Below are 21,582 nucleotides of genomic sequence, written 5' to 3' on the forward strand. Positions count from 1 at the left end.
CGCAGACGGCCAATTGCGATCTGAACAGTTGTCTGCGGACGTGTGCCACAGCCAGATCGTACGGATGTACATACTAGGGATGTTCGATTCAAGACCGATTTTTTAAAAAATCGATTCTTTTACCTTCGATTCTCTATTTTTTAGATCGATTCTTAAGTTCCGATTAAATCGACGAATCGATTCTTAAGACCCGAGATCGATTTTCTGTGTACAGCTGGTCACTGAAAGATTGTAACACTTTTTTTCCATGAGTTTCGAAATGCAGTTTGCTGACTGAGCGATTAGTTCTTAATTATAGATCCACTCATTTACATTCAATCAGTCTACGAGCAAGGCTGAGTTTCGAAAGACATCGAAAAAAAATGTTGCAACCTTTCTGTGACCGGCCATATGTATTGGAATCGTTTTGTTTTTTTTTTTTTTACGAAAAGAGCTATAATATGCAATTTGCAATTAGTCTAGATTTTTAGATCGATCTTTACCGAATCGATTTTTTGACATTCAATCTTTTGGTGAATCGATACTCGCAGTTGCGATTCAGGTCGATTAAAAAAATCGATTCTTTTGCCTAGATCGAACATCCCTAGTACATACTCTCGGTGCACTCTTCCCGGGTATGATAGCAATCGCCGCCGTCCGCCACATAGCGGATAGAGATTATGCTTGCATTTTCCGCATTATTTTCGCGTATGATCACGTAAGTTCTGCGCGCGTATATGTTCTCACCTTTTTAATCGTTAAGGTTCGGTTCCGTCAATGTAAGATTAATTTTAATCTTTGTTTAACTTACTGTTTATCTTTTTTTAATTCTCACAATTAAAAAAGATAAAGAGTAAATTGAATCGAGATTAAAGTTAAGCCAAAAATACGGAGAACAACGTAAGACAGTAAGTGAATTGGCCAATCGCAATAAAGAACGTAAAGCTATTGCATTGTTCTTTGCTGTGATTGGCCGATTCGCTTACTGTTTACGTCTATTATTGCTTTACGTTTTTGTGTTATTCTTTGATGGGACATTGATGGAACTGGGCCTAATAATCGTGAAATGATTAATGCCGAGCTAAGAATAATAACTCCGTTCAAACGAAGCTTACTTGAGACAAAGTGAAGAGGAAGATTTATTTTTACACATCTCTGAAGTTCAATTCGCGACAAATGGATTTTGTTTATTTTTCATGACTAGTGTAACAAGATAATAGATAGTATAAGGCTGCTTTCTTTTTAGAAGACAGTCAACACAAACGTCGTTCCATCTTTTAGCATTCAATGAATAACAAAAATAGACGACACTCGTGTCGACTGTGTCCTCTAAAAGGAAAGCAACCATTGTTTCTATAATTATACGATTCATGCGATCAAAACGAGTAAAAACGAACACGTGAGTACAGAAACGGTTGAGATCACTGAAAACGTGCGAAATCTTTTAACACTTTTAGTAAGCAGTGCTTTTACAAGGCTCTACTACTGATAACGATCTCCATCTAAGAATGCCGGACAGATGCTTTGCCCTCCCCTTAAACGATCACAAGTCCTGCAATTGAGTCGGCGGAGCTATACGCTATACGCGGGCAATTGTCCTCGTGAGCGGAAAGTACTTGCTGTCCTACTTTCATCTGCTAGCCCTAATGGGACCCATTACTGGGCACGTGATCAGAAACCAGCGATTTTCTGGCGCAGCAGTAAAAATCTCGCAAATCTCTAAAACAATAACACGATCTCCTATACACTCGGCGAACTTGCGTCCCATAATTTATAGACATTACGTAAAAAAAGCTAACCGTGTTATATTTTTCTATTTTTTTGCATTTAGTTTGCAAAAAACTAGTCGCTGGCGGATCCATGGGTGGGAGTCATTGGCTACGTTTACACCGTGCATTTAGGCCGCGGCCTATACAATAGATGTCCTTGTTTATCTTGTAGGTTAAACAAAGACACTTATCGTACAGGTCGCGGACTAAGCGCACGGTGTAAACGTAGCTATAATCCGCTTTTTGAAATCTCCTTTTTTGAAAATATTTATAGCAAAACGTTATATATATTTTAATATTTCTGAAATGCTTAATCTCAATTTTGATATTCCAAAAATATTTTTCAATTTCAGAAACACTTAGATATAAAAAATATATCATTACGTTAGTTTTTTCTTGTTAATGTAATTTTATATATATATATATAAATAAAACATTTTATAAATTATACATTTAAATAATATAATATTTTTTCAATGTAATAATTTAAGTAATAATTTAATATTTTATCTTTTTATATTTTACTTCAAAAAAAATTTCACTTGCGCACACCCGCCCTTGACAAATTTTTGGATTCGTCAATTAATAAGTGTTTTACATTTAATTTCCAAAATATAAATACGCAAATAATATATCATCACATATTCAAGACTAATAATAAAGCATGTCTCGGTAAGAGATCAAAATAATATTTCAATTAAATTTATTATCGTTATTTAATTGTAGTCTTAAATAAATTGTAATTAATATATAATATATATTACAAAAAAGTATTGGAAAAGATTGGAAAAGATTTAGAAGACTTTAAATCAAGTGTGCCGGTTAATATGTGGCGCAACATGCTGGCAAAAGAATTGAGGAAAGTCGTGTTTGTTAGATCGAGAAGTTAAAAAGCATTTCGCGAACCTTTTTCCGAGAAATGAACTCAGATGTGTACGGACGTGATCTAGCGATAAGTTAATCGTAAGGCATTGCGGTAATACGAAGAATCTTCAGGTATAGTGCGCGGCTTGCGTGACGTTGCTCATTCGTTACCCCGGTTTATCCACGACGGTCAAGTTTTTTCCACGGCGCAGTGGAGTCCATATACCTCTTTCACTTTTTCACCCTCACTTATCTAACATAACTTCAAGCTGTTCCATTCACCCTATAACTAATATCTTTACGAAATATTCGATCAAAGTCATACCTCTAATGACCTGACTGATAAAACGTACATCTATTTTAATCCAGTTTCACTATTAATTCATATATTTTTTAGAATTAGCTATTGATTTCAATAAAACCATTTGAGACGAAATAATAATACGTCTCTCTTTTGTGGTAAGAAAAAAAGGACGTATTACTATTTTTGAAAATTTATAAAGTTTCACAGAACACAAATTAGTAAATTACATCAATATTATAATTTGATATTCGAAAATGAAACTGTTATATACAACATGTGTTATGTTACATTTATACTGAGCGATTAAAAATTATAGTATTGATGCTGTTATTAATTACCTAAGAAACACCAAGTCAAAAGAAAATTAAAATATTTTATTTTGACGTAATGAAAGTAAAAAGATGATTTTTTTGGTTATAAAATTTAACTGTTTATTGACGTTAAGAATTATAATAAAATCATTTTGATTTTTTGATCATTTTTATGTGTTCCTTTGGTAATTTGTGTTCTGCGGGGTAAGTCTATTTAATCGTCTGCCATGTTTATTTCATTGTTATTTTTACAATTGCATCCACGTCAAAACCGTATTACATATAAACTTGGGCGTATAATAGTCCAAGTTTTTAAGAAAATTTCTAAATATAAACTCAAACTATTATACGTCCGAGTTTATATATAATACGGTTTTGACGTGGATGCAATTGTAAGAATATAATAGTCCGAGTTTATATTTAGAAATTTTCTTAAAATATATGACATTAGCACCAATATAAGTAGCAAGATGACGTCAAATAATGTCTTAATAAAGTCTTAATGACGTCTTTAATGTCAATAAAATGTCATTGAAACGTCATCTCGCTATTTGGGGAACATTACGAAAAATATCTTATTTCGCATGCTTCATTAATCGCGATTACGACAAGGAGAAAAAATACCGAGCCGCCTTATATGACGCGGTCAACGATCGTGATCGATAAAGGCTAACGTAGCTTTTACCTGTGACATTAGCCCCGTACTTACTCTCTGCTTCTGATATTCGTTTGCAAGAACTCGTATGGTACGATGCACAATATTTACTGCCTGAGCGAGTAGCTTGTATCATAAATATTGGAAAAAGTTTGCGAAGTACTGCAATATTCACCATAGACGACGAGAGTTTATCCATGTGAGAGACCACGACACATCGAAGCGTAAACTATGAAACGTGTTATGCAATAAAAATGAACCGTAAACAACGACGTTAATAAGTAAGAATCGAGAATAAATGAATCTTTATCAAGGATCACATTATCCGCATTGAAATCTTTGATTATTTTTATTAGGACGGCTCTAATTAGCATGTTTGAGTGACTAAATTAAACTATTATTGGAGTCGACAGTGATGTGCGGAAAGAATAATTTTTCTAAAGTATATAAAAATTTAATTAGATACAGATCTGAAAATAATATTATTAAACTACTAAAATATTTATGTAAGAAATTCAAACATAATTAATGCAATACCACAAAATCGTTTTTCCATATGAAGACAGTTTACTGTGCAAATTTCACAAATTATAAAAGAGCTTTATATATTAATTGGTAATTTTTAATAAGACAATGACCTAACAGTGAGTCACACGATTGATCGTATATCATCAAATTTTACTATTGCAATAACGCTTCCGTTAACTTAGAAGATACATATTTTACACCTCGAGGGTTAAATTAAATTAAAACCTTATTAAATTTTAAATTCAAGAATAATTCTGAGAATATATTCGATAATACAGAGGTTTAATTCAAAACGAACTACACGAGAGCCTTAAGTCGCGGTCCTATAATCGCGAATGTATATTTGCAATTGATTAAAGGTCGACGTTCGAATTAATTACAATTGATTAAAGGCCGACGTGTACGTGTATGCGTGTGCGTGTTCCTTACATGTTAAATTCGTTCCTTCTCAGTACGGTGTAAAAAAATGATGAAAGGTCGACGTGGTACTCACCGTGCGCCCGTGCCGGTGATTGTTACTCGATGATGCGTGTGCGTCTTATGGTGGCCGAAAAGGTGGCCGCCTCCCTTATAAACACTCAGCTCAATGATAATCTTGAGCAACGGAGACGTGTTCATTAAACACCGGCTTACTTGTCAGCTTCCCTTAATCGCGTGGCACACGGCTAATGCCGCCTGCATACGGAAGGGCGTGCGGTCAACCGTAAACTGCCTGGCCCCTACACCCTCATTTTCACCCTCGCGTCGGCCGATTTCGGTTCACGGTGTCGAGAAGGGCTCACCTCCGAAAGGGCTCACTTGTTCTACGACCGGAAACCATGCGGCGACATCGAATTAAGTGACGAGCGACTTCTTTTCTTATTTCATTAATGTAAACCATATGATCTTTAAATATACAGAAAAAAAAAATTTGTAGATTTTAAATAAATATTTATTCCAATAGTACTAACGAAATATTTACTAAATGTAAACATATATTTGTTCGATTACATAACTGTTTTATTTTGAATAAATATTTATTTCAAATCTGCAAATTTTGTTTCCAGTTTAGGTAAGTGTGAGATGCTTAGAACATCCCGAATAAATTTTATTTTTATAGTTATATTTTTTAATAGTTTGTATAGAGTTGAATTTTTACATTATTTATATTCTTCTGAGATAGAGGAATGTAAAAATAATTAAGACTTCTAGGGTTCTTTTTATTCTTCTTTTTTTCAAAAGAGGATTTTTAAGATAATTTTACGTGGAATGCTATGACCATCTTTATTTTAAATGTTTTGTAAATATTTTTGTGGTCTTAGATTGCACAGATTAAAAACATTTACTATAAATATTATGAAATATTTATTCTAAGTGTTAGGTATAGTAAATGCTATGAAAATACTTAATGAGACATTATAATCCAAGTAAAAAATACTCATTAGAAATATTTATTTATATTTATCGTAAATATTACATAAAATATCTCGTCTATATTTTAATATTTCAAATAAAGCTCTATATAAAATATGTATGTAATATTTATACAACATTTAAAAAAATGAATATTAATAATATATATATCATAAATAATATATTTATCATAAAATAATATATTTATCATAAATATTCTGTCTGGGTTATAATTTTAGGTGTTTTTATATTTTTTAAAGTTCACATATTTGACTGGCTGCGTTCTTTGGCACTTCGTACTTAATGACATGACATCACATATTGATGTCCATTGACATCTTTCAAACTTCATCAGAGTCTTCCTTAGACTTTCGCAAGAATGGGTATATTTCTCAAGCATCTACAATCCATAAATTTAAAAATTAATAAAATATTTTTTGTGTCACCGGAACCGCTAAATGGGAAATCTCTTGTCCCCGCTCGTCGGCGACCGAAATGAAAATTTTAAATGGAGCACCGGCATCATTTTTACAGTTGCTCGGGCTGAGTAGGCATGACTTACCAAGGACATTGTTTCCGATTAGAACAGAATCCTGCAAGCTATAATGGGTCAATCGGTGTCTTCGGTCTTCCTGGGCGTCGCGTCGCGCCGCAAAGTCGGTCCGGCAAGCGGTCGTCTCGAGGACGATTAACGCATTAACATTCATGTCTAGTTTCCATTTATCGGTGTCTGGATTTTGTAAGCAATATGGAATCTAATTTAGTTATCTCTAATATAGATAATCGAGGGTTTGTTTGAATGATGTATGTAGACCCATCATGTCTGAAACGTCTCAGCCAATATTTTTTTTAACGTGATAGCGTTCAAAAGCGACAACTTGACTGAGCAAATAACTAACTCGATCGTATATTCCCGTTAGCAAGCTACCCAGACAGCACACAATATTTATAAAATATTTACAAAATGTTTATAAATATTTGTAAGATTTATTTTAAATATTTTGTAAATATATTTTTGTGGTTTTAGATTGCAGATCATAAACATTTATTATAATATGAAATATTTATTGTAAATGTTATAGTAAAATGCTTAATGATGCCCTGTGAAAATACTTAATGATACATTATAATCAAAGTAAAAAATACTTTTTAGAAATATTTATTTATATTTATCATATATATTACATAAAATATTTGGTCTATATTTTAATAATATTTCAAATAAAATATAAAATATGTATGAAATACCCATATAACATTTAAAAAAAATGAATATTAATAAATATTTTCATAAATATTCTGTGCTGTCTGGGTAACGTACTATTTATTGTCATTTTGACGTTAAAAGAACACTTATGACGATATTTTGACGTCAAAATGATGACAATAATGTCTGCTTATTGCTATCGGGGTTTGTTTGATCCGCAGTTTTTTTTATTTTAATTTAATTACGCAGAAGTGAAATAGAGATTTTTAAAAATCTGTATATGAAGTTAATAGAAATAGCTTGCGCCTAATTTTAGCTGAAGTTCTCTGAATACTTTTACAGTTTTCCTTTCGTCGGTGATCTTTTAGCAAAAAATTATGTCCCAATTAAAATACTTAAACTTTAATGTCTTAAAAAATTTTCGATCTTGAATAGATAATATATAGAATGAATAAATTTAGAGAGAAAAGTTAGATATTAGTTTTGAAACTAATATATATCTCTCTTAAGGTTATCATTTTATTTTATAGAAAAACACAAAGGAATTACAATTATTATTACTTGTCATTAAGTTTTATGTGTATCCGATAAAGAGTGTCCGATAAAAACTGTAACAACGTTTAAGGGATAGATTTCTAAGATCATTTTAAGATGAAAATCCTAATACTAGATGCTATAATAGTTTTTGAATTATAAGCATTTAAAGTTAGCGAATCATATAAAGTTATATGTTCTAAAGTTCGCACGTTCAGTGATAGGTAAATGGCTGCGTTAAGCAGAGAAAGCAGCTTTGCAACTGTTGTAAAATTCTTCAATGTAATTGGTTTATACGTTTAGATCTATAATTTTCCAAAAGCAAGAACCAATCATATTGAAGAATTTTACAACAGTTGCAAAGCTACTTTCTCTGCTGAACGCAGCCAATGCCATGCAAAATTAATGCCAATCACATCTAAACGTGCGAATTTTAGGCGATATGATTCGCTAACTTTAAATGCTTATAATCCAAAAACTGTTATAGCCTCGACATTCCGGTACTGGGATTTTTTACTTAAAATGATCTTAGAAATCTACCCTTAACTGTTGTTATGATCTTTATATCGGACACCCTGTATATGTTGCAATACATGAATTTTATTACATTTCGTGATTTCAACATATACACGTAAAACTTAAAGATAAAAAGGAAAAAGTAATAGTAATTGCGATTCCGCTTACGCGTCTCGCTTAGATAAAAATGCAGCTACGAAATTGGGTAATTCGCAAGCACCCTATACATTATATAAACTTCGTGTTTTCATTTCCATGTTTATCGGGTGTAGCTTTTTTACATTACATACACCAGCACGTTACTACGTTTGATCCGTGGGTGAGAGACGTGATAGGGTAAAAGTCTTGCAACTTCCACATGCATACTACATGATGTTTCAGCAGCCTGGCATCCGATGAACATGAAAGCCAGCTTGATTCATTACTTCATGCCACTTTGCAACCCGCAACGGCTTGCTTTCGTGCTGCAATCGATAATAAGTTGCAGGTAATGCATGGACTAAATTGACGATCGGACGATGACCTTTCGAATAAACTTTGTTTATATGTGTGTATATATTGATAAAAAAAAAATAAAAGCGATACGAAATTTATATGTGAATTCTTGTGAAATTTCGCGCGTATACAAAAAGGAGTTAATAAATATAATTGAATCTGATTTTTACTATAATTACTGTAGTGTAATCGTTTTCATACGAATTTTTGTGTGAAACGCTACAAATAAAATGCAACTACAAATAAAAGGTAACATACATCTTAAAATCGGAATTTCATAAAAATTAGAACTATTATTTAGGGATTTTAATAAAAAATAATGAAATTGTTAAACATAAAACTCGAATAAATTATAATTTTAAAAGACACATAACGTTGTTGAGAAATCATGATTCTATATTTATTAGAAGATTTAATGAAATTGGGGTGCAACTTTTTGTTTCTCAAGCATCTTCAATTTAAAATTATATTGTAAAATATTTAAATTTTTGAAAATATGAGGACACAATAAGACTAGTAGAGGAGAAAAGTGTACACATGAGGGAAACAAAAAATACACGACTGTTTTAAATATATTTTATAAAACGTCCTATTTTTTTTATACAGCATATAAAACAATACTCTGTATTTATTCCATATTCACACATTAGCTCTATATGACTGTACCACCATAACTTTTCGTTATATGCATAACTTTACAGTATTCGGCGGATTTTACATTAATACTATGACAACGCACTGTCTTTTGTCTGCTGAATTCCTTGCTTGCCGCTTACAGTCGCGGCGGCACTCTGATTGAATTGATCGGAATTCGTGTGTTTCGAGCCGTGTTTCTGCGTGATATCTAGTTTTGTTACGTCAGCGCTTATAATCCTATCGAAAACCCTGTCCGTAGTAGGTTCCACGATATTAGTCAGTTCTGGGACCGTCGTTTGCTTGGGTCGCTGTCCGTCCTTCGTTTCCGTACCGACGCCATTCATCGCACGGGCAGGCTTTGATGGACCTTTCAAATGTATAATGTGATTATTCAGGGAATCGGTATTGCTCTGCTTACTTCCTATGTGATTGTGAACTGTTGCGTGATTCGCGAAAACGGAATCCGTCTTTCCTAGAAACTGTCCGTTTGATGACTCGGTATTGAAAGGCCTATCCTTCACATTGCTGCTCCAGAAAGAATCGTCAAAGATATCGTTATCGCGTTGATCTGGCGGTAGACGACTAATACGGGTCCTCACGATCGAAAGATGCCTGTGTACGTAGTCCTGATGTGGCGCTAAAGCGGCAGCGCGTTCCAAGCATTGCGCCGCTAAGCCTAGTTTACCCCGTTCCACCATCACGACGCATAAATTATGCAGTCCTTGAATGTTTGTGGGATCCAGTTGCAGTATTCTACGATAACACTGAAACAATCGCGCTGATGTTATATCTCTAGAATTATTGACATACGCGATCTTCTACTGTTGTTTACATTAAAGTATGAACTGGATATATACTTCTAAAAGTAAATTAAAAAAAAATAAGTTTCGTGTAATATATCTTACATTTTCCGCAGCATCTAAATCCTTTATGTTATTGATATAAATATCTCCCAAAAGAATTAGGCCTTTCACATGATCTGGATGGAATCTGACTAATTGATTCAGAAACGGCGCCGCTTCGAGCGGACGTTGTTCATCGGCTAAAAGTAACGCGAGATTGAATAATGCAGAGCGGAAGTCTTCTTTTAGTGCGACGGCATTACGGAACCAACGCTCCGCGCTACCGCTGTCATGATCATCCATGGCCAACATTCCCAGATTGAAATGTACGCGCTCATTGTTAGAATCCTGTAATTAGGGAAAAGTATTATATAAGTCTATGACAGTCCATAAGTTAATGATATAATCATAGTTCAAAGAACATTGAAAAAAAAGACGCGATTACCTTTCGTAAAAGTTTCAACAGTCTCTCTCTAGCTACTTTACGTAATTCTGCCCGTCCTAATTCTTGGAGTAGTATAGCGGAATTCAGTAACGCTTGTTCATGCTCTGGATCAAATTCTAAAGCTTTGTCCAAGTATGCCAGAGCCTGGGATGCTTTCCCTTGTTCCAAAAATACGACACCAAGCTGTGGAAATTTCAATAATTTAAATTTGTAATCAATTAAAAAAAATATTTTTAATATTATTTAATATTTATATTGTATTCTTATTAATATCAGGCAGCAACTCAATACTTACATTATAATAGATATCAGGATTATTACTGTCATAAAATAGTGCTCGCTCATAGACTTCTTGAGCTTCTTTTGTACGATTAAGTTTAATTAAAACATCGCCACGATTAATATATGCTTGAGTATAATCCGCACGCATACTGATGGCCTGTCTGTATAATAAATCAGCCTCTTCTAATCTAGTTGCATTCTTAGCTATCAAGTTAGCCAAATTAACAAACACATTTAAATGATTTGGTGCTATACGTGCTTGATAAGATTCTCCCGGTTTCGCTTTTGGTAATAATGACTTGGCCTAGAAAAAAAGAAATAAAAGAGTTACCGAAAGAGTTAGATAAATTATAGATATTTACTGTTATTATTTACTTTCAAGTACGCGTCTTCAGCTTCCTTGAACATTTTTAGATGATTGTAAGTTCTTCCGACATTAATGTGTGCTCCAATATCGTCACCCTGAACTTGTACAGCCATATTGAAAAAATTTAATGCTTCCTTAAAACGACCTTGACTCTCTAACGCGTGACCCACGTTATTAAACAGTTTAGCGTTTCTCTCGTTCACTTTTAAACCAGACATGAATATTGAGTATTCATCTAACCAATCGTAATTTCTGACAAATGTTTTCGTCGTATGCGCGGCCAGAAGTGTTACGAGTAAAAGTAACACTAGCTTCTTGCATCTGAAAGATGGTTTATGTGAGAAAAATATTTTCCATAATCTATATACAAAAGCAATCCACACAACGTTACGTCCACGGACGAGTCAACTTACTTTTTGTCTGCCAAAATACTCCATCCATATCCAATAAGCATGCAAAACCCCATGGAAAAACTCTTTCAGCAATTACAAATCCGACCGGAAAGAAAAGGTTCGACGCGGGTAAAAAAGGGAGTATCATCATAGCCAAACTCTGCAGGCATTATGTTGGAAACATATTAGATATTAGTATTGTTAATTACAGAATCTGTATATACAAAATTTCAAGTAGAGTACATGCACATTTTATTCCACAAACACATACGATTACTCAATTACTTATATTCTCTCCTACTGAAAAAAAATCATATCATAACGTTACATGATGAAATCATGTAATTAAAATATGTAAATCACGTAACAGATTGTTCCAAATCAGTACGTGATTTACATGTTTTAATTACATGATTTTATCATGCAACTGTGTGATTTTTTTCAATAGGATCTATTAGATTATATATAGATTTAATTGTGCAACGTTCTACTGACCATAATAAGAATGACTGACGTTTGTCTGCTACGTGTTACAACAGCTGTCACAAGCAATCCTAGTACAGTTCCGTGAGTAGCTAGGGTCGCGAGATTACGGACATCGGTAAAGCTTTCTACTAATGGTATCGTCCCCATTGTCCAATCACAGCACAAATCACTTGGAAGAAATAGCAGTCTTAGATTCACTGCAGCAAGATAATTATACGTAAGCTGTCTTGTTGGTGTTGTAGCAACCGATGCGGGATTGTCGAATCTAAAGGTGTTCACGTCGCCATTAGTTTACACTATGAATAAAATTACACGTAAATCATATACATATATATACAACTATACCTGGTAAATACAGGTAACTTTGAGCCCATTATATGTAACCGTAGGATAAGCAGGCTAAATGTAACAAGTGTAAGGGCGGTCAAACGTTTTGTACCCTCGCCTGACCATGCAGGTGAAATTTTATTACCACCAAAAGCCGATTTTAGTGCTAAGAAAATATCCCTTGCTCTAACCTGAATAAAGTTACAAGTATTAGTATAATCTTACTATAGAAAACACGTTCCATAATGAATGCACACATGGAATAAGTTTTTTACCTTCTGTACAACAAAAATTTCATACAGTACACAAACTGCAGTTGCTGTAATTCCCTGTTCCTTGCACAACATTGCAGTAAATACAAAAAACATAGATAATATCAAGGATTTCCACCCTGTAGATCTTTTGCTTTTGCAACATTTAGTATATGTGATTAAAGCTGCCAGGTAAAATAAGGAGGACAAAGTTTCTGCCCTACCAACTACACCTGTGACCTAGGAATATAATTATGGCCGCATTACCAATAACAATCGTTTGCAATAACAATTAAAATGTCTTTTCAAAATAATTAAAATGTTATTACATACTGCTTCTGTGTGTATAGGATGCACAGCAAAAAATAAAGATGACACAAAACTTGCTGCTTCTGGCAGAAACATCAAACAGGTCCTGTAAACAATTTTTCTGCTATTTCTTTTTTTTTCTATTATCTGAAGCCTTACAGAAATAATTTTCTTTAATTCTGTCTGCAGTAATGTTGTAAAATAAAATAAAAAATTGATGTAAACCAACCTGAAATATAATAGGCATACTCCAACATGTAGAATAACATTTAGCAGGTGGTATCCCATAGGATCTAGTTGATGAATCAGGTAATTCCATCGGAATGTGAGAACGCAAAGAGGTCTATAAGACTTGTGCGATTGTTCCTATTAAAAAAAAGAGAAAAATAATTGATCAACTTGGAGCAATTTTAATGCAACACTTTTGATGCAATTATTGTTAAAAGATGAATACGAAAAAAGTCTATCTAGGAAGATAATGTTCTGCAGATATTCTACACATATCAAATAATTTTTTTTAATAATACCCAAATAATATAGCTCATACTTGTTCGATTTTTTCTTATTCAGAGTAAAAAATATATTTTTTATTCAAATAATTTTGAAGTTTTTATACCTTTAACAATATATTTTTTTCTTCATAAATAATTAAAAAATTGTAGATGACAAAAATCACAAAACAAAATTGCAGATTGCATGCATTCTCTATCTTTTACAATTTTTTTCGATTATCTAAAACCTCAAATATTTCGTTTTAAATTAAATCAAGATATTTTTTATCAAGTTGAATAAATATAGTCACCAATCTGTATGTTGTGCGGGTTCGACGAACGATGGTAAAAAAAATTAATCAACGTGCTCGACGATGATAAAAAAATTTAATGCCGTTAAAATTATCAAGTATAATTTTAAAATAGCATTGCTGTTATACTAAAATAAAATTTTCTCGCATCTTTTTTATTTACAATGTAAGTCGACATAATAGTTTATTCTGTTTTGTTAAATTGATATAAATTGTAATATTATTATCGATATTATAGATACAGAAAAATATGTATTTGTTAACATATGGAAAAATAGGAGATAATTATCTATTTACTTTTCGGGAAATTAACGTGCGTTTTAAATCTGAATTTCTCGAAACTAAATACGTCGATTTCGAGAGAACCGATTCAGTGCTCTTGAAATCGATAGAATTCCAGTGACATCAATTGTCGAGGAGCGAAGATAAGTAAAAATCTAATATTTGCCAATCGTCAAGAGCAAACACGGGGGATCATTCTCGCGTACTGATGCGAGAGGCAAAAATTCGAGATTTTCGAGGCCACGTCGATTTCGATCCCCGCTCCATATCGAACGACTCCGCGGTGCGCGGGGGAACGGAAAATGAGGGAAACGGAAGAAGACAGGACGGGGGATCGGATCGGGATGAAATGGACAGGACGCTCGCGGATCAATACGCAGGGGGCCATCTATAGAAGAGGGTGAGGGGAAAGGAGGGGGGGGGCGGGGGGGGGAAGAGGGAGATCTCGGCCGCGCGTCCTCCAGCAACGGGGGTCGGACGATGCCTCCTCTTTTTCTCTCCCTCTCTCGCTCTCGCTTCCTCCCTCACGCGATCGCTCCCTCTCTCTCTCTCTCTCTCTCTCTCTCTCTCTCTCTCTCGCACCTTGTGCATCGGGGTGCCCCAGAAATCATTGTAGAAAACATTCTTGAGGGGCGTGTGGGGCCTGAGGTCGCGGTTGTCCTTGATCGCCGAGATATCGTCGAAGACGAAGCCGCAGCCGAGGCTGTTGAGGTACACGGCGAGCGCGGTTATCGCCACGATCGCCGCGAGTGCTCCCCGCGCAGGCACTCCCATCACAAATAAAACATCGATCGGCCGGTCGCCTTTCGTTTCTTTCTCGCTCAAATCAGCCGCGGGCACCGCCGGAGTAAACGGAAGGAAGAACGTTCTCCCTTTCGCCTCTCCTACTACCGTCTTCTCCCACGCTCTATCTCTTTCTTTCTTTCTCTCTCTCTCTCTTTCTCTCTTACGCTCTTGCAGGTGCTCTCAACCGTAGGAACTCCACGAGGGATGCACGAATGTCATTTCCACGCACGTCGACCGCGTAGCCGCGTCCGCGTTTAGGCACATCACAACTGATCCCGACGCGTCGCGATCACGTACCAGCGCGAGTGCCGGCGAGCCCAAGAACCGCGTCGCGGCCTCTCGCCGACATAGTCGTCACCGGTGCGGGGCAACGACCCGGCGGGAGTACGGCGAGGCTCTCTCCCGTAGGTTTTTGCCGTCTCTCCCGGTCGCGCGAGTCCACTCCGCTCCGTGACACAGACACACGAAGAGAGTTGCGGCGCGTAGAAGACGATCACCGCGCGGGGGAGAGCACGTATCTACGTACGCACGTACCGCGCACCGCGATCGAGCTGTCAAACGGCGTACTCGCGCAATGCGCACCGTGTCGGCGTCGCGACGCCAGCGTCGCCGCTGCGCGCGCGTTCACCGCGAAGCGGACCGTTTCGATTCGCGCGGAACGTTCGCGAGAATCTCAACGTTGAGAAAACTTTGCGGTTGACATAAACAGAAAAAAAAATTAAGAATCAACGAAGACGATCTTCCCAGATCCTTCGCATCTCTCCTTCTTTCTCTCGCGTTGATACACGCGGAGCTGGAGGCCTGCGGTCTTGCGGACTACCGTCCGGGTTCCGGGAAACGTCGATCTCTTATCCGCGGAGCATCCGGAACAAGCGTGTGCCGTTGCGAAGTGCAGGTGGTGCTGACGGCCGACTTAAATATCCCCTCCTTCGTTACCCGGTCAGCCGATCACTTCTCTTTCTCTGCACTTTTCGCTGCGGTAGCGCGATACGTTCTTTACGTTTGGTGTTACCTCCCCCAAATGTATAACCGATATATGCGCTCCCAGGCGAGGTGAACGCGGCTCACGTAGTCACAAAGTGAACGCGAGTCCGCGCAACGCTTCGCCAGGACGAGCGGGTCATTGTAGTCGGAGCAAGTTTCATGACCTTCGACGTTTGTTGCTCCAAATCGGTAAGCATCAGGTAGGCAGGCGAGTTCGTTCCCGTTCTTCTTTGTTTATTTCGATCTTGGAGAGGGGCGATGGGGGGAGGAATGGAAAACGGCTGGTGATGCGCCCGGCGATCGTCCAATTTTCTCGATTCTCGGAGCGCAGAGCTCTCCAGAGAGACTTATGTTTTTTGTATAGATGGTAAATTGACCGAGAAAATGCACACCGGTATTTATACTTTATGAATTATTTATGAGCAATTCTTTTTTTTATGCCTCTTGCAATTGACTTGTATATTTCATTAAAACGCAAAAGGCAGAACGTTGTTTAACCTTGTAGACTTTTTAAGATTCTCGGAAGCATTGTAAGTCTGTTTTCTGTGACTGAACTGATATACACTTTTGGAATTAAAGTGAGATAGGTATATGTTTGACGAAAGTGAGTAAGAGAGTTCTCGTGCAGTTCTAATGCAGAAATAAAAGACAGACCTTTTAACAATAAAGATATCACATACATGTGAATTGACGTTAACAGCCAGGAGTTGAACCATCACGGATTGTTGTCAGTGTTGACTTGTTGGTGATAGGTGATCTAAGTATCCACTATGCTGCGAAGGAAACAGCAAAGGCATCGCCCCATCGGGGAAGATACCCGAATCGCAGTGAACTTGACTGTAAAAAAATTGTTGAGCAGTCCGGATCAGAAGGAGCTGGAGTTTCCATCGTCGTACACAGCAGAGGAGCGGGCGTACATCCATGAATTGGCTCGAGAACTTGGCTTGAAGTCAAAAAGTCGAGGGTACGATGAGTAATAAACATGCTACGTTACTTCTGTCTTCTCTACGATAAACTCACACTAATTCTACTTTATAGGAAAGGTACAAATCGGTTTTTGACAGTGTACAAGAGAGAAGGTTCAACAATAGTTCAAGCTGACGCTGTGATAAAATTGCAGAAACATTCGAAGCAGGGTATATATAATTTAATGCAGACTTTCCCATTAAATCACAAGGAATGCCAAGACTTGCTTCCTCCGATTGAAAGAGAACGCCCTCTTAATAATGATGGTACGCAAAATTTAGATCGTAGGTCAATCTCTTATCGATCATTTTTTTCATATTTAATTATTTGTAAAAATTGTAGAATGCATTTAACACAATTACTTATCCGCCCTAATATCTGATCATGATTTTAAGATATTTTCACTATTTGCAGTAAATACGAATACTAAGGCTATGGGAAGGTTAAACAACAGCATACCACAAGTTCCTCAATTAAAAACTAATTTTGATGTGCTGCAGTTCCGAAAATCTCTGCCAATTTTTAACGCGAGGGAGGAAATTCTTAGTGCACTAGGCAATCATCAAGTGATCATAATAGCAGGTGAAACCGGATGTGGCAAAACCACGCAGGTGCCACAATATATCTTGGAACACTATCAACAGAAGCATCAACCTTGTAGAATCATTTGCACACAGCCCAGGCGCTTGTCGGCAGTATCTGTGGCCGAGAGAGTGGCGTTCGAAAGGGACGAAAAAATCGGCCAGACTTTCGGATATCAGATAAGATTGGAAAGTAGAGTAGCTCCTAAAACTCTTCTAACGTACTGTACGAATGGAGTATTGCTTAGGACTTTAATGGGCGGCGATTCCGCTTTAACTACGCTCACGCACATCATTGTTGACGAGGTTCACGAACGTGACAGATTCTGTGACTTCCTTTTGATAGCTTTGAAAGATGCATTGGTTAAATATCGTTCCTTGAAGCTGATACTTATGAGCGCCACGATGGATACTACTATCTTTGCCAAGTATTTCAATAAGTGCGTAGTTGTTAACGTTCCTGGTCGATCATACGACGTGGATGCATACTTTTTGGAAGATATTTTAAAAATGACCTGTTACATGACGAAGGAAATGCTTGTAAAGAAGAAGGAATTTTTAAAGTGGAAAGATAAACAGAAGACTTTGGAATCTTGGAAACAATACAAGCCTCAGCATTCAAATAAAAGTACCAAAAGTGAGAAGAGTTTATTACCTGCTCCAATTTTAGCCCAGCAAAACGATCCTATACCGGAGAAAGTTAAGCTAGAACCCTGGCTGATAGAGGAAATGGACAAAAGTATTTTCGATGCATGGGTAAACGGTAGAGAGGATAATTTTGCGCAACTTTTACATTTTATACTATCTGAAAATGTTTCTGTAGATTATCAGCATTCGGAGACTTTTATAACACCGTTGATGGCTGCCGCAGCTAGAGGTTGCATAAACACAACTGAGCAACTTCTAAATCTAGGTGCGAATCTCAATTTGAGGTCTGCTAACGATTGGACCGCGTTAGACTGGGCAAAGAACAGGAATCATACCGAATGTGCTGAATTAATCGAAGCTTACATGAAAACTTACGATTGTGTGGTACCGAATAACGAACTGGCGCAAGTCACGGAGACATCGCTCTCCGAAGAAGATAAATTATTACTCGATGTATATCATCATACGTTTAACGACGATAATATCGATTATGATCTATTATTAGAATTGGTCTTTTACATTCATTTAAAAATGCCTGCCGGCTCTATTTTGATATTTTTACCAGGATACGACGATATAGTCACAGTGAAAGAAAAAATTAATGCAGAAGACAAGAAGATGAATCAAGGTTTACGCTACAATTTGTTCGTTCTTCACTCGAACATGCAGACTTGCGATCAGAAGAAGGTGTTTAAACCTAGTCCTCAGGGCACGCGAAAGATTATCCTTTCCACGAATATATCAGAGACCAGCATTACAATCGACGATGTCGTGTATGTCATTGATTCTGGAAAAGTTAAAGAAAAGTCTTTCGATGCTATATCAAGTGTTTGTACATTGACTTCCAACTGGATATCTCAAGCTTGTGCAAAGCAACGGAAAGGTCGAGCGGGGAGATGCAGGAGAGGAATCTGCTATCGTTTGTTCTCTTCGATCCGGTACAATAACATGCAGGCTTATCAAACACCTGAAATTCTACGATTACCGCTGCAAGAACTCTGCTTATACACGAAACATTTAACGTCGGGAAACACACCTATAGCTGAATTTCTGGATAAAGCTCTGGAGCCGCCGTCTAACGTAGTCACCAGGAACGCAGTACAATTATTAAAGACAATCGATGCATTAGATCCGTGGGAAGATTTAACTGAGTTAGGCAGTCATTTACTAGATTTACCAATTGAACCAAGACTCGGGAAGATGCTGTTATATGCCGTTGTCCTCAAATGTTTGGATCCCATTTTAACAATTGTTTGTAGTTTAGCATACAAGTAGGTATATATTTAAATAATGATTATAGTGCTTGTAAATTATTATTTACAATTGTTTTTATGTATAAAAAAAATTATTGCAGAGATCCTTTTATATTACCATCACAACCGTCGCAAAAGAGAGCTTTGACCGCGGCACGAAAAAAATTTGCCACCGGAACGTACTCTGATCATATGGTAGTCCTGCGAGCGTTCCAAGGCTGGCAAAACGCCAGAGCAACCGGCAAGGAACGCGCCTTTTGCGAGAAAAATTTCATCTCTGCTCCCGTGATGGAGATGGTAGTTGGAATGCGTACCCAGCTTCTCGGACAGTTGCGCGCGTCTGGCTTTGTCAGAGCCAGAAGCCCCGGGGACATTCGAGACTTAAATTCGAATTCGGAAAATTGGGCTGTCGTGAAAGCGGCCTTGACCGCGGGCTTGTATCCCAACTTAATTCGAGTTGATCGGGAGCACATGCAACTACGGACACAGTATGTACAACTATTACATTCAAGAAGTTTGGATGATTTGCTGGTACTGTTTTTAACATTGCTGTTGATACTCTATTACAGGAAAGAGGTCAAGGTATTCTTTCATCCCTCGTCAACGTTAAGAGATTATCCAAAATCTTCGAGGATGACGTCAGCGCAAACGCATTGTACCAATGTGCAATCCTTGCCGTGCGACTGGCTGCTTTATGAGGAAATGAGTCGTACAGGACGTTTCTGTCACGTGAAAGTCGTTACAGTCGTGAATCCATTAACTGTAGCATTATTTAGTGGACCAGCTAGATTACCAATGGATGTAATCTACGAAGCTGAAGGTGAGCAACTTCACATATGCACACGGTGTATTTTCTTTTTATAACGTAAAACATTTGTGTGTGCACAAAAATATTGCTACTGTGTTTGCAGCTGTACCGGAAAGTGAATCGGATTCAGAGGTTGATGAATTTCATGAAGGAACCATTTTTAAACTTGATGATTGGGTGGTGTTTAAACTTGACCCTGAAACGGCTCAACTATTTTTACATTTGCGGCAGAAGTGGAACGCCTTGTTCCTCAGACGTATGAAAGCACCGAACAAGGCAATGTCGGCGTTAGACGAGAAAGTCATTAACACTTTGGTAACTGTAATCACAAATGAGGAACAGGCGTGTGGCCTCCAGCAGCCCGCTGGCATCGGCCAACGTCCACGTCCGTTAATCGTCGATTATTATCCTGCAAATGTTAGAAGAGACGATTATCCGGAAGTAAGTCCATAGTATTTGGTTAGTGCTATTTCTGTGCATAATGTTTATTCAAACGAGTATTAACGTGATCTATGCATTTTTAGAGATATTTCTAAAGCAAGAAGAGGAAATGTAGTCTGTTGTATGCAATGTGCGCTCTGCGTTCTTTTGGTCATTAATTGACCAATCACTGTATCTATAATGCTGTAGCTAAATCACTTTTGTTGATAGCGAATATTCGTAAAAGATATATAGCGTGGTATTTATGGGTATTTATTGCATGTATGAGTTTTTCATATAAATATTATACATTCTAATTTGCAGTATTGACAAAGACTGTTATGATATAATAAGTTTTTGAATAATACTCGTATGACACTTGTGATCCTCTTTGCAGAGCTTTCGTTAAGGTAACAACATTTAAGTTTTACTATGATATCTTAACTTTTACCTCTAAGATGGGATATTCTTTTATTCTTCAGTACGAAAATAATGAAGAATACACACACACACTGATAAAAAATTGATGATACAATCATCAAGGTCGGTATATATATCTTTTCTCAAAGGGGTCCGTTCTATCAGCGTAAATTTGCGAATGTAAAATTATCATATGTTGATTATACATAATTTCGCAGCAGTCGGAAATGTGTATGTTTTAATCTGATTCTTCTCTTCTGGAAGTATGTAAATAGGCCTTAAACTATGTATCTCATAAAAATATGTGATATATCGCATAGGCACTAAACTCTAACTTAACTTTTGTACTATGTATAATGTATGTCGTATTTTAAATGCTCTCTCAATAGCTGGGATAAATTAAGTAGGCAATTACATAACGAGGGAGAGAGAATGTGGAATATTTCTTATTATGCGCTATAGGGTAGCATTTTCTTGCAAAGTTTTACATAAAAGTTTTGATTATTGTTTAAAGAATAAAATTAGCGATACTTTTTTTGTACATGCGTGACATGTGCAAGCAAATTTGTGTACACTTACTGTTAGCAGCTACTGAATGCAATTGCTTCATATTTAATCAATATCAATTAAAATTTGACCTTTTAATATATATATCTTGATGTATAAAGGAGCGTACGGTCTTCAAATTTATCAGTAAATGTTTTATTTTATTTTGATTTTGTGTGATTTTAATAGCGTTAT

The 21,582-nt window shown here is 36.5% G+C and overlaps 2 protein-coding genes across 4 annotated transcripts; one reads left to right on the top strand and one right to left on the bottom strand.

Annotated features, from left to right (window-relative positions):
- Positions 1 to 9,145: 9,145 nt before the first annotated feature.
- On the bottom strand, positions 9,146 to 15,327 carry LOC108727744 (transmembrane and TPR repeat-containing protein CG4050). The gene is given in 13 exon segments (XM_018455970.1): positions 9,146 to 9,954; positions 10,096 to 10,380; positions 10,478 to 10,660; positions 10,773 to 11,063; positions 11,135 to 11,447; positions 11,540 to 11,597; positions 11,600 to 11,678; positions 12,014 to 12,269; positions 12,350 to 12,522; positions 12,607 to 12,822; positions 12,916 to 12,997; positions 13,121 to 13,257; positions 14,558 to 15,327. Coding segments are annotated over 13 exon segments (2,940 nt in total). The 5' UTR covers positions 14,750 to 15,327; the 3' UTR covers positions 9,146 to 9,279.
- A 430-nt stretch (positions 15,328 to 15,757) lies between these two features.
- Positions 15,758 to 20,929, top strand: LOC108727738 (probable ATP-dependent RNA helicase YTHDC2). Of its 3 annotated transcripts, none has more exons than XM_018455962.1 (8): positions 15,758 to 15,945; positions 16,498 to 16,709; positions 16,784 to 16,977; positions 17,126 to 19,211; positions 19,295 to 19,681; positions 19,763 to 20,013; positions 20,105 to 20,442; positions 20,526 to 20,929. In XM_018455962.1, the coding sequence occupies exons 2-8, from the start codon at positions 16,516 to 16,518 to the stop codon at positions 20,535 to 20,537; spliced, it is 3,462 nt and encodes a 1,153-aa protein (XP_018311464.1). In that variant the 5' UTR covers positions 15,758 to 15,945; positions 16,498 to 16,515; the 3' UTR covers positions 20,538 to 20,929. The 3 variants fall into 3 exon arrangements, with proteins under 3 accessions (XP_018311464.1, XP_018311463.1, XP_018311462.1); XM_018455961.1 differs by having other exon boundaries at positions 15,758 to 15,934; positions 16,478 to 16,709; XM_018455960.1 differs by having other exon boundaries at positions 15,758 to 15,934.
- Positions 20,930 to 21,582: the final 653 nt, after the last annotated feature.

This window comes from Mycetomoellerius zeteki, unplaced genomic scaffold (genome assembly GCF_001594055.1).
Source record: "Mycetomoellerius zeteki isolate Tzet28-1 unplaced genomic scaffold, Tzet1.0 scaffold52, whole genome shotgun sequence".
Taxonomy (NCBI): domain Eukaryota; kingdom Metazoa; phylum Arthropoda; class Insecta; order Hymenoptera; family Formicidae; genus Mycetomoellerius; species Mycetomoellerius zeteki.